This window comes from Cloeon dipterum, chromosome X (genome assembly GCF_949628265.1).
Source record: "Cloeon dipterum chromosome X, ieCloDipt1.1, whole genome shotgun sequence".
Classification (NCBI taxonomy): domain Eukaryota; kingdom Metazoa; phylum Arthropoda; class Insecta; order Ephemeroptera; family Baetidae; genus Cloeon; species Cloeon dipterum.
In genome coordinates, this window is record NC_088790.1 from 3,496,533 (window position 1) to 3,510,032 (window position 13,500).

Below are 13,500 nucleotides of genomic sequence, written 5' to 3' on the forward strand. Positions count from 1 at the left end.
TCCACTCCACGATCAAACACTATTTGAAAGAAATTCGATTGGCGGCACTCCAATCACCGCGTGGGTGCGAAAATTAATTAGTCGTGTGCAGCAGAAAATTTACGTTCGACGCCGGCGTGATAAATACGCCAAAAATAAGCAGCTCTGACTGATCAAGCAAGCAAGTAAGTAACTTTTTGGCTTGCGACGCGCCGTCGACTTGGCACACGAGAATTTTGGCTCCATTTGCCACGGGAATGAAGCTCGTAATTCTACATTACAGTTTCAGAAGAGCCCGCCTTCCCTGGCGAGGAAGAAATTGCTTTGGTTGTGTGTGTGTGTGTGTGTGTGCTCGGGAGGGAAAGAGCAAGTCCTATTTTACTGCCGCCTCCTGTTGTAATCCGCCCCCGTTGCTATTAGGGTCATTGTGCGCGCGGCCGAGGCGCCAAGAAAGGGTGAAACACACCAAGAATGGGGCTGCCAGCCTAATACAGCGCGGGCCTGATTTATCGCGACGCTCTGATTGAAAGAGCACCAAGCAGCTTTTTCATTCGGAATTTCCACTGCATTTCAAAGCAAGGATTTCAGACTGGAAATTTTAGGTTTCATTTTTGAATATACCAATCGATTCCGTAGGGTCGAATTATTTAGGATTAGCCGTCGAAATACTTCTAATCTTGTAATAAAATGGTGAAAACGTATAAACCGTTACTTACCCGGCTTTTGGTCTAAAAAAATGCCACAAGACGCCGTCGACCAATCAGAGAAGGAAGTGTTCAAAGATCGAGACATCAGCGCCACTGCGACAGCCAGCGTGAAAGAGTCAAACGACAAATCAAGCTCCTGGCTGACATGTCTTGTCGCTTGTGCTGATTACCGCTGTGGCGCTGCTGTCTTGATCTTAGACCATCGCTACGTCCAATCAGAGAATCGCTTCCTTCTCTTTGATTGGTCGCCGGCGTTCTTGTGGCTTGGTTTAGATCAAAAACAGCTAAAAGTAACGGTTTTTACGTTTCAACCGATTCTTGACACTCCGTGTTGATTTGGAAACGGTAGGATTCGGCTGCCTAACCCTTTGACCCTCATTGTCAGCTACATCATAAATAAAATGTCAGCAGTGCCTCTTTAAATTTCTTTGCCATCTTCTTGCAGATTTTTAACTCTATGTATTCTACAAGAAACATTAAATTAACAAAAATTTATAAAAATCTCGATTGTATCTGCCTTTACTAACACAATAAAGTAGTTTTCACTCCACTTTCTTTAATCCCTGATCCAAAAGCTTGACTTTCTTTGTGTATCGGAAAATTGGTCCCTTCTTTCCACTCTCATTCAAGGCTCTTTTGAGCGAAAAAAAGTTTGTTTGTCGGAAAATGGAACCAGCATATATAGAAGAAGGCAGCAGCGGATAAAATTCCTGAGCCAAGAGCAAAAGTAGGGAAAAGAAGAGGCAGTGGCGCATATTACAAGAGTAAGATAAGCCTGGAGAAATAAAGCAGCGAGTGAGAGCGCGCGCGGTATATGAGACGAGAGACTGTTCTTTCTTTTCTTTCTTATCTCGGCTAGGAAAACAAGAACGAAAACAGCGGCGCGGAGTCTCTCTGCGCTCCACGATGAGTTTAACGGCGCCAAATAACAATGAAAGCACTGCTGTTTTGATACCAGACGAACCAATCAACTTTTGGCCAGCAAGAGTAAAAGAAAAATCGAGTGAAAGAAAGGGCACAATCGCGTTTTTCTCATCTCTGGCGAGGCCATTTTTCCGGCTAATATCCGCGAAGCAGAAATTGCTTGCATGTTTGTGTGGTCGTAAATTTAATTCCCTCTCTCTTGGAATCGACGCCCGGATTATTTTGTATTGTTTTTCTTTTCCTCGATCAAATGAAGCGCTCACGGCAGCGGGTGCTTTTATTATTTTACAGACCGGATCAGTTTTGCTTTTGTGTTTTCATCGGCGTGCTGCGGCTGACAACTTAATGGAATAATTGCAACAGTGCTTGTGAAAACTGGGTCAGTTTTATTTAGTAAAATTGTCGATTCCCGTTTCAAGAGGAATAATCGTAGCTCGTCTTTCATAACTGTTTGAGCTCGCTCTTTATTCTAAGTCAGCTCATTGTCGAATACCAACAAAGGCAGCCGCTTAATAACTGCAAGATATTTGCGCCCCGAGTGAAACTTCACCGACTCGTTCTCCTTCTTGCTCCTAATTAAAAATTAACGTGATCATCCATGTGTGCAGCTATGAGATGCAGCTTGCGCGAACTTTTCTCTTTGTCAGCTCACACAGGATGTGTGCAAATAATTGCCCGCTGAAATTATTAGTATTTGCCCTTATGACTTGTCGATAATACGAGTTGGAAAACTTTCCCGTGCACACAGCAGATTATGCACGGTTGGCATTTTATTAATTCCGCGAGGCCGGTGCACTCCACGAGAGATGGCCAAGCATTTTAATTGGCAATTATATCGCTGTGCATGCAGGAGAAAATCCTAATTCAGCAGCGTGTGGCACGGGAGGCGGCGGAAAAATTGTACGTACAACCATGCACCTGCACAATGAGTGCGGCGGCATTATAATGAGCTTGTTTGCCTAAGCCAAGTTGGCTCGCACAGCTCGCGCCCACTTTGCCTTTTGTTGGCGATTTATTTTTTACTTTTGTGCGGAAATTTCGTTATTTCTCCGCGGCGAGCGCGGCTATAGTCGATATGGGGAAATTTACAGCAGGTTTATTTTTCTGCTCTTTCGCGCGCGAGCGGCTCGAAAAAGAAGCAGCAACGCACGCGGCTTGGCCGCCGGCAAGAGGGAAGGTGGTGGAAAATCTTCACTGAATATCTCATGAGCTTATGCAGCAGGTAAGGAGAAAAAGTATCCAATATTCCTTTACAGCGTCGTAAGAGGATATGTGCTTGCGGTGCGCTTATTTCTGCTTATTTTTCTGCGGCTGCAAGTGAATTTCCTATGCATTATTCAGCACCAGAGGAGCCGAATTCTCACGCATGCAGTATATCGGAAAGGACGAGGGTTGGAATTGCAAACGAGCGACTGAATTGAGATCAAACAATAGCGCTTAAAACTGCGGTGTGATCGGGGATGCACGTCTTAATGGAATTTTTTAGCAGAACAAAGTACATAAAGTTTGTTTCTTTTCAGAACCTCTGCTCAGCACATCCCGTGGGCTCACCGGGTCCCAATAACTCCACTGAGAGGCCCTGAAGAGGAACTTGGGCCCATATTGGCCATCTTTTCGCATCCCCGCACCAAGAACTACTAGAAAGGTGCGAAAACCAGCCAGTGGCGCCTCCTACCTACTTGACCATTTCTAGTCACTAAATTAACCACCTTTTGCCATCTCTGACATTGGGAAGCAATTAAAGACCGTCTTTGACGAAGTTTCTGAGCACATCAATCGATTCTTGAGGGTTGAATTAGGTAAATTGGATATTTTTCCGACCAAAAAGTCCAGCTCGACGTGCGAACGTTTTTCCCGCTTTTTTTTAAACTTTGAAAAGATTTGCAGCAAGAAAACCTTCAGCTTTAAGCAGAGCCTTACTAAGTGGTTAAGTAGCAGGAATTCTAATAAAACTGGATAAAGACTATGCAAACAATTTGCAATATTGAACAAGCAATGCAGAAACTGCGGAGGAAAGTTAGTCCTACTTGCGAAAATATCAACCCAGTGATAAAGCAAAATATCATGCTAATCTCTCTGCGAGGCTGTGCCGGGGCGCAAAATACGCAGCACAAACAACACATTCATCCGCTACAACATTTTCTCCCTCGCGCATGCATTAAGGGGGGAGTAGGGAGGGAGCTCACATGCGCGCGCTTTAAAGCGAAACATTTTGTTATTTTATGAAAGGATTTTACGAAGCATGAAGTCAGAAGTGCTCTTGTTTTGCCGAAAACGCGTGTACGCAGCTTTGCTGTATCAGTGCGGCGACACAGGGTTTATTAGGTGTTGTTACATTTATCTATTACTACATCTGCGCGGATCAGTGAGCAGGCAGCCAAGCACGAGATGTTACTGCCGCTGCCGCTCTCTCATACTTTTGTTTCGAGCGAGCCGGCTGATAGGAGCTAGGAGACAAAGGCAGTTTGGCTGGCGGACATAAAGAGATATCAGGCAGGCAGCTCGGCCAATATCCAGCCACGCGGGGTGCGAAAAGGAGCAGAAGCAGGGAGGCCCGCCGAGATAGTATATCACACGGGGCTGCAGATATTTGCATGCGCGTGTTGTGACAATGTGATTTCCTCGTGCGATACACATGTGCACACGAGGGAGTTCTAGGCGGGCGTGTTTTTTCCTCTCGTTTTCATAAAGTGCTGCCGATAGATGGATTCCAAATTGAAAATCTTATCAGCCCGGCGTATATGGCGCACATCGCAGGCAGACGGACGTGTGTGAATGCGCGCGGAAGCCACCCCCGCCGCCTCCCCAGCACCAGTCTGGCCCGAGCAGGATGCAATAACTTTGCGCGAGGCGCGAAGGACATTTTAATCAAAACTTTTGCGTCTGCTTTTTGTGACGAGTGCCACTTTTGCGGGTGTTGGAAAATTATTTTTGCAATAACTCTCGCGTGCGGCGCCAAAGCCAGCTCATAGCAACGCTATAATTTGCTGATTCCAGCGGGAAAAATCAGTCAGCATGTGTGACTATTGCAAAAGACAAGAGTCGTATATTTTCCGTCTGTTTGCGTTGTCATGACACCACTTTTCCACACTACTAAGAGAAATAGTGAATTGACTTTGAGGTGATGTTGAATTATGAAGAAAGTGCAACAAAGCAATTAAAGTGGATCAATACAGGGCTACATTTGAAAAATATTTTTTAAATTGTTGAATGCAATAAGCCGATCATCGACAAACATTTTGTTTTAGAAAAAAAGGACCTTGCTAAAGTAAAAATTTCAATTTTTCAAATTTTCTCCAAAATTTCCAGCGTTTGACCACATTTTCTTGGCAGATTTCGATTCCTCTCGTCGAGATCTGTCCAACGGTGTATGCCACTTATTGGGAAAACTCTTGGCTTTGAAATTAAATCGGATTTAAAAAATGTACAATGCTACTTAGGTCATTTTTGGCTTCAACTGAATCCTAACGGATTAGTTCATCATTGTCAACAAGCATTTTCCAGTGTCAATCCTCTTTAAATCCATGGACTTCACACTAGATTAAAAACACGTCATTTATGTCGTTAATTGCAGCATATTTTCTTTCTTGTTGAAGAAGTTGAATTAATCTGTTTCAAGTGCAGTCTAGCGATTATTTATTTCAACCGTATGCAAAACAATTAGCAACTTTTCCAACAGTATGAGTGATAATAAGATAACGAGATAAATAAAAAGGACCTTGTGGATGACAGAACGTACCTCGATGGCAATCTCTCATCGTTATCTAAAATGTCAGTTAGTTTGAATATCTCGCTATGGCCTGAACACTGAGCAGTGAACAAGCGCACGGGCACGATGTCGGACGGAATCAAAATGAATGGCCGCACCCGGTCCAAACGATTTTGGATCATACTGGTCTCTGTCATAATTGGAGTGCCAGTTTTCGTCATCTTGGTGCTGCTCATGGTGATTCTGATCAAGGCAGCGGTTATTTCGACTCCGCAGTGCAACATCGGCATTTTAAATAACGCCAACACTGCCGGAGTGACTGATGACAATATCTCAGCAAGAGCTGGAAGACTGGCCGGGGCTCTGCGAATCGAAACCGTCTCTTACGATGCGAATAATCAAAACAAATCGGAATTCGTCGTTTTGCGCAACTACCTGGAAACGAGTGAGTAAAAATTCAAAACTTATGTAACGTAAATAAATTTTCTAATTCAGGTTTTCCACTGATCCACGCATCCGATTTCGTGGAGCGGCATATTGTGAATGATTACAGCCTGCTGTACAAAGTGTCCGGTTCGGAGCCAGGCAAGCTTCCGTACCTGCTGACGTCGCACATGGACGTGGTTCCAGCGCCGCCTGCCAATTGGAAATATCCCCCTTTCGGCGGGGACATCGTGGACGGCGAAATTTGGGGACGAGGCGCCATCGACGATAAGGGAGGCGTCATGGTGATTTGATTAACACACCACGGGGATAACACACGCATTCATAAATCGCTGTGCGACAGGCAATCATGGAGGCGCTGGAATATTGGCTGAGTCTGGGGGCGCGTCCCAAAAGAACGTTCTACATTGGTTTCGGCCACGACGAGGAAGTGAGTTTTTTTCACTGCTCAAAGCAAATGTTTGAAAGTTTTGTTTGATAAGGAAACTGTCACAAAATTTGACATCTGTTTAATCCTCTAATCACATTTCAGATCGGCGGCCACCGAGGAGCATTCCATATCGCTATAAAACTGAAGAGTTTGGGTGTCAACAAACTAGATTTCGTTATGGACGAGGGATTATTCATCACTGATAAGATTCTTCCTGGCGTGAGTAAGCCAGCTGCCCTGTGAGTTCTTGTTTACGGATAGAGAGACATATTGAACTCCATTTTCATGATTAGCATTGGGGTGTCGGAGAAGGGGTACCTGGATTTGAAGTTGGAAGTGACGGGGAAATTGCAGCACGCGAGTTACCCGCCGAATGAATCGCCAATCGGAATTTTGGGCCGAGCCGTTGGCAACATTGAGAAAAGAAAGCAACCCGTTTATTTCGGTACAGGACCTGAAGCGGACACTTTTCACTACGTCGCTTCCTCGGTTTGTTGTTTAATGTAAAATTAATCAGACGTAATAAAACAGCAATATTTTTAGACTGATTACGGAATAAGGATTTTCTACGCAAACATGTGGATCTTTGGCTCATTAATGGCTTCTTTCATGGAAAAAGACCCTCTTCAGAGTACCGTGGTGAAAACTTCCACAGGCTTAACAATGTTCAACAGTGGCATAAAGGTAATTAATTGCCTGTATTTTATTGACTTGATAAAATATTCCGACAAAAATGCAGGATAACATCATTCCAGAGGTAGCGACCGCTCTAGTGAATCACAGAGTTCACCCTGGACAAACGATCGAACAAGTAATTCAGGAGGATCGCATATCAATCAGTGACGGAAAAGTGAAAATAAGTGTAGAGAGCCGAATCGATCCGCATCCAGTTTCTCCATTTGGACCAGACGCGCTTGTTTTTCAGACCATCTCCACCTCTGTTTACCAAACATACGAAAATATAGTGGTCGCACCTTGTAAGGGCATTATTTTACTAATTAAATACGGGCCTCTAGAATTTAAATTTCAGGCGTATTCATTGCCGCGACGGACACGGTTCACTACTTACAATTCAGCAACAAAGTGTACCGCTTCTTCCCGACAAAAGTGACGCCGGATGACGTGAGCAGGTACCACGGGGACAACGAGAGAATCGCCATCGAAGACTACAAGCTGATGGTTGACTTCTACTTCCGCTTCATGCAAAATTCGGACTTGGTTTTCGACTTGGCGCCAGACGACGAGCAGCCGGTGCTGACTCGCAGCCAAAACGAGGACGAGTTGTGAGTGGCGGATTGATTTTGTGACAAGCAGCACAGAGTTAGACACTCAACACGAGCACACTTAGCAAAGTCCGGGCCGTTTGCTTTTTACATTAAAAGTGGCGACTGCGAGAACTTTTTAATTTCATTCGAAAAGAGCAGAAGGCGAGAGAGAGAGAAACTTTTCTGGCGGCAGGGCAACTTGTCGGAGGGAAACGTCCGCCGCCGCGCTGCTTGTGTGAACCGACGAGCTGCAAATCAAAACGCCGCCGACTGTGCGAAATAAATTCGTTTCCAAATTGGATTACACTTGGCAACGGCCGGAATGGCAGGAATGTTTAATGTTTGCCATGCGCGCATTGGTCGTGCAAATTTGATTTGATTAAAAATACTTTTGTTGACCTGCTTTTTGTTTACCCTCACGCCGCTGTTCAACAAAAATAAATCGAGTGTATGTTCACTCCTATTTCCCGGAAAAATGTAACATCCGGGACCCGGCCGGGCCGAAATTTAATATGTTTCCTTCTGCAAGCACCTTATTTACATGTCAAAAGTGGACAGGCCGCAACAATGGGCGTTTGTGTAGCGTGTTTGCGCTGATATTTAGAGCTGACAAGGATTACACTACTTGGCCGAGATGGATGTGTGTTGTGTAGGTTCCTCGTACGAGCATGTTGTGACGCCTTTTGTACATGTGATACTGCGCCGCATTACCTGATGCACGAATAGCGGGCGAATTGGAGAGAGAGAGAGAGGGAGGGAGGGTGGCGAGCGTAATAATAATCCAGCCGACGCTATCATTACAGCGAGGTACAATGCGAACCGACGTGTGAGCGAGCGCCAATTGTGTTTCGTGTTTATTGACTTGCATCACTGAATATATGCGTCTCCCTCTGTCTCTCTGCCGGCCGGCCGGCACAATCGAGTGGACGGATGAGTGCAAACCTATCGACACCGGCCGAGCATGATTTATGAACACGTCGCGCTCGCTAAACAGCCAGATTCCATTAATTGAATGCACTTGGCGCTCCGGCAAACTGAATTTTAGCGCATTATTTATTAATTGATGCGAACCAGTCGGCGGTTGGCGTGCGCGCGTGTTCGCGATTTAATTGGATTGCGAACGAATCTATTGTCTGGCGTGCGTGGCAGAATTCGCGGACGTGGAAATAGTTAAAACAAACGCGCGCACGTCTGATTGAGTCGGTGCAGCTGGACGTAATAAACTTGAGCAAAGTTTGGCTCGAATCAAAACTTTCAGCTCGCTCGGCGAGATTAACGAGACCAGAAATTAGACACGAAGTCACTTCGGGGCCGGGCGAACTTGAAAAATACATGGCGGCGTTTGCTGGCGAGGGCATTAATTTCAATAGCGGAAATTCAACTCTCTCTAGGCGCTGCTTGTTTGTAATTTGCAAACTCGGTCTCTCTCAGTCTCTGGGCGCGGCCAATTTTGAGTCTAGCCGTGGAGACATAAAGTTGCTCGAATTCATTTCATTAGTTTCACATCCTCGCAATAAATTCCGGGCAAAACGCCTCGAGTTCGGTCGCGCACTCACTCGAGTGTGAATATTAATGCCGAAAACGCGTGTTGTCTAGCGCCATGCTCTCGGGGCGCGTGCGATAAATAAGAAAACCAGCGCTGTGTGCCCTCACTTTTTCTGCTGCATCTCTTTCTCTCTTTAGGCGTGTAAAAAGTTCTTAATGGTCCAGTCTGAAATGACGGCAGGCAGTAAATTAAGAGAGAAATGACGACGAGCATGTTGTTTGCGTTTCTTGTTGGCACCCGCCGCCGCCACCGCCGCCGACTCCAGTTTAGAAGAAGGAAAGCGCTCGCAGAGAGAACGAAAGAGAAATAGGCCATTCTGCGTGTCGTCGCCCAGACACTTGCTCCTACACTGCTTGTCGCGAGAGGCTATTTCCTTGACTGCAAACACGTGTTTTGCTCTCACAAAATAAACGATTATGTCAGTAAAGCAGTTCTTTTTCATTGAGGGGGGAAATGAGCAAACTAATCATAGTTTTACTTCGATAAAATTCGTGTAGAGTAAAGACGCTTGGAATACACACTGCATTGTTCAGACTGAGTGTGAGGGTCGAATTCGGTTTAAAAATTCAAAACGACATGTGCTATATGTTGGCGGAAACGTAAGAACCGTTAATTTGGCGGTTTGTTGGTTTGAACCTAGCAAAAAGTGCCACACTGTCGACCAACCAGAAAAAGAAAGCGGTTCGTTGATTGGCTCTTTGACGTAAAGACAACATCGCCACAATGATCAGAGAACCGCTCCTTTATCTGATTGGTCATCGACGTTCTTTTGGCTATATTCAAACCAAAAACCGCAAAAGTAACGGTTCTTTCGGCTCCCTGACCGAATTCGGCCCTCTGGAATCGATTGGAACTGTCAATTAATAAATTCTTAAACTACTTTAACCGTTAACATGTATCTTAAGAATGGCTTGCATTTAGTTCTTATGCTTGTGCAACCGGTGTTTTATTTTTTCTCTGATGTAAAAATAAGTAGCAATTTGTCACTGCGATAAGTTTGAATCGGATAGCAGCCAGGAATGATAGGACTAAAAAAACTTGTTTCAATATGTAATAATATGAAACTTTAATTACACGTTGCCGCTGCATCAACTTTGCTTAACTCTCTCGCGAAGTTTGCTTTCACAGTTTTAGCAGCAAGTTTAGTGCACTTTAGTTTCTTTTCCAGTTCTGTTTGTGCATAAAGTATGAGTCGGCGATGAATAAGTCACGAGGAGCGCCGCCGTTGCAGTGCTGGCTGGAGAATTGCGAGCAGAGCATGGCTACCCTGCTTTTTGATGCGCAATGATTCTCTTGAGGATAATTCGCAACTGACATAAAAGTCGGACTTTGTTTTTACACCTTTCCGCGCGCGATGTAATAACAAAAACACATAAAAACTCAGTCAGCCAGCGTGACGGCCATATTTCCAAGCTCGGCTGATACCGCCATATTATAAATTTAAACCGCATCAGGTGGCTGCGGGCGTGTCTGATTATTAAAAGCACCTGCCACGTTTTTGTCATTTCGCACGGGCCGAACGTCATTAGGAAAAGGCGAGGTCGTAAAAAGGCAAAGTTTGCCGAGGCTCGGGATTTCTCTTTTCTTGTGTGTATGTACGCAAGCAAGGGTGTGTGCACGTAAATTAAGGGCTGCTCGCCCCGTAATGCGTAATGAGCAGCGAGTCCATTAGTCTTAAAACGTCAGCCTACAAAAGACAGTGCGCCGGGCCACGCCGTCACTGCTGAAAATTGCTACTTTAATGAAGTTTTATCTCCACTCCTGCACACCGTAATTATCTGCGCTAATTTGCCGGCGTTGCGCGGCAACAAGGACAATATTTGTCAAATTCCCTTTTTACACGTCGCAGCGGAAAGGAACAATGGAGACAAACGAGCTAACGATGTTTTAATCCCGCGCGGATAATGAGTTTGCTAGTGAAAATTCGCCACTCGCGGACAAAAGAAAATTTCCGTGCCACTGTCGATTTCTCCCTCTTTCTAGCGCGCGCGAACTTTTCATTTGAGTGAACTTTTCGTCCGCAATAACTCACACAGCACCGCGTTGGTGGCACGTGAAGAAAGGGAAAAGTGCGCGGCGAGGGCCTTGAGGGAAAATACTCGACAGCGTCCGGCTGGTTTTCTGGTTTGCAAGGCACGCAACTTATTCCCCACACCATCTACGCGTCAGTTACGGATTAAATGGCGCGTGAAAATTGGTAGATATCAAAAGTCGAACGAGAACTCACCTCTGATTTGCCTTTGGCCACGCAGCTGGTCACTTGGCCCGGCTCCAGTTGTAGAGAGTCACGCTGGAAAATAAAGTAACATTTGGTCAGTAACATATCATTTTCCGAAATAAAGAAAATTGTAGTTTTAATGTGAATTGATACAGGGCGACATTTGAAAATTATATGGATTAGGATGCTGATCGATAAATAATTTGTTCTAAAATTTGCAAGAAAAAACCTTTTACAATTTTTCAAATTTTCTTGGCAGATTCCTCTCGTCGAGGTCTGTCCAACCGCGTATGACAACTTTGAGGGAAACTCTTTATTGTAAAATAAAATAGGATTTCAAGTAAGGAGACAGCATAGCATGCAAACTTTGCAGCCACTTTTCCCAAAACTTTTAACAGTCGATTATGACTTCAATTGAATCCTAAGGGATGATTTCATGCATTGGCAACAAGGATTTTCCAGGGGTTTCCAAAATCAATCCTATTTAATTCCTGTGCTGTAGGTTTTTTTTCCTATTATTACTGTTCTTATTCTCATGATTATAGTTCATGTGACTGTTTGGTATGGTTATCACAGACAACAAAAGCAAAATCGAAGAAACTAGGATCCAAATGTGTCTACCATCCTCCCTCGTGATGATAATTGAATTAGGGACCAAGGAGTTATTCCTTCAGTGGCCCCTGCACCACACAAATTGCAATTATTACCGGACCAATTGGAATTACGGCAAGAGCAGACGATCTTCTACTTCAACCGACGATGCAGCGCACACACGGACGTATTATTATAATGTTATTCGCGTTTTCAACAAATCAAAGCCACTTCAGGCTGGAGAGACCTTTGAGCGTCGAATTAAAAAAACGGGTTGCCATGGCGACAGACGCAAGTGTAGCGAAATTATGAATGCCTTGCCGACTCTTTGAAGTTATCGAGCAGTAATTTAATCAGATACTGGAGGCGGCAGAGACAACAGCCCCGGCCCGTTCCGTCAAATTGCCGCTATCTAAATATCAATCTGCACGGGCGTGTGTGTGTGCGTGCGTGCGTGCGCCAGTGTTTGCAGAAAACAGGCAGGGGCTGCAAAAAGGGCGCTGCAGATGCGGCTCTGGTTTAATTTGATCAAGCCGGGGCTGGCCATTACTTTGTTTGATCTCCGATTATTTGATTATGCCCGTGGGCCCAGAAACCGATCTCCTCATTGTTGGAAAGGGTTTCACGCTCCACGTCTTTTGCACAAAGTGTTTACGGAGCTTCTTTATCACAATAACGGCCAATGGCAACAGCTTCTGCCCACAAAATTTTAACTCTCGAGTACTTTTGAATTGAGCACGCATGGCGCAGGAAGTTACGCAGTTATGATGAGACCTCACAATCAGATTTGAGAGGTTGCGCGCAAATGACGAAAGTTTCGCCATTTTTGCGAGTTAAACTGTGCTCAAAAAATCAGTCGGCACATTCCAACTTTGCTTGCCGCGAACCCTCAACACATTAGCCAGAATTGGCTTTATACTACGCCACATCTTGCCAGAGAGAGAGAGAGAGAGAGAGAGAGAGAGAGAGAGAGAGAGAGAGAGAGAGAGAGAGAGAGAGAGAGAGAGAGAGAGAGAGAACAATTCCGTCCGCGCACTTAGAGTAATTAAACGCGCCTTAAGAGCTTATGATAATGAGAGCCAAGTAGGCGTTTCTGCCTACCACCCTGTTGGAATCGGCAGAAGCGTGGAAGTGGGTGCTGATTAATTATTATTCCATCTCGTTTTACGGTGGCTGAATCAAGAACTAATAATAAAGAGCACACACTCGAGCCGGGGGTGGCTGCGCTGGGAAAACAGCGAGAGAGAGAGAGAGAGAGAGAGAGAGAGATCATTTGAAATTCGTCTGGCTGACCTCGAAGATAAAGAGCGAGCGACCCTCTGATTCACCCGGCGCAATATTAACTCTCGAGCTGAAGAGACTGCTTCCAACGGTCATAATCAAATATAGAAATGGCTTCCATCCGCCCAACTCGTTCCTTCCCTCTCTCTTCACACATTAAACAAACAGATCGAGCTACCAGTACTATATTAAAATACCACTCGGCCGGTTGGCGATGAGGGTTTGATCATTCTAATGCACGCCGCTGATGTCACTCACTTGGTGGATATTGTTTCCAATTGGGTTGAATTCGGATTAATTTGCCCCGACTGACCGTTTCCTACACTTCTTGGTGGGTGTTTGCTCAAGTCTGGTGAGTGAGTAATCGGCACTTTGTTCTGACGGCTTAAAACTTTTAGTGTGCTCA

At 45.0% G+C, this 13,500-nt stretch overlaps 2 protein-coding genes across 7 annotated transcripts in view; one reads left to right on the forward strand and one right to left on the reverse strand.

The window, feature by feature from the left end:
• Sema2a (Semaphorin 2a) overlaps window positions 1-13,500 on the reverse strand; it is a 300,390-nt gene that overhangs the window by 19,078 nt on the left and 267,812 nt on the right. For all 6 annotated transcript variants that reach the window (XM_065496354.1, XM_065496353.1, XM_065496351.1 and 3 more), the window contains one exon: window positions 11,232-11,294. In XM_065496354.1, the coding sequence (XP_065352426.1) occupies window positions 11,232-11,294 (63 nt within the window). The remainder of the gene's footprint in view (window positions 1-11,231; window positions 11,295-13,500) is intronic.
• LOC135947465 (N-fatty-acyl-amino acid synthase/hydrolase PM20D1-like) lies at window positions 5,402-7,856 on the forward strand. Its single transcript, XM_065496355.1, has 8 exons — window positions 5,402-5,764; window positions 5,815-6,047; window positions 6,107-6,193; window positions 6,296-6,432; window positions 6,487-6,682; window positions 6,737-6,877; window positions 6,933-7,170; window positions 7,224-7,856. Exons 1-8 carry the CDS (start codon window positions 5,446-5,448, stop codon window positions 7,478-7,480), a joined length of 1,608 nt encoding a protein of 535 aa, XP_065352427.1. The 5' UTR covers window positions 5,402-5,445; the 3' UTR covers window positions 7,481-7,856.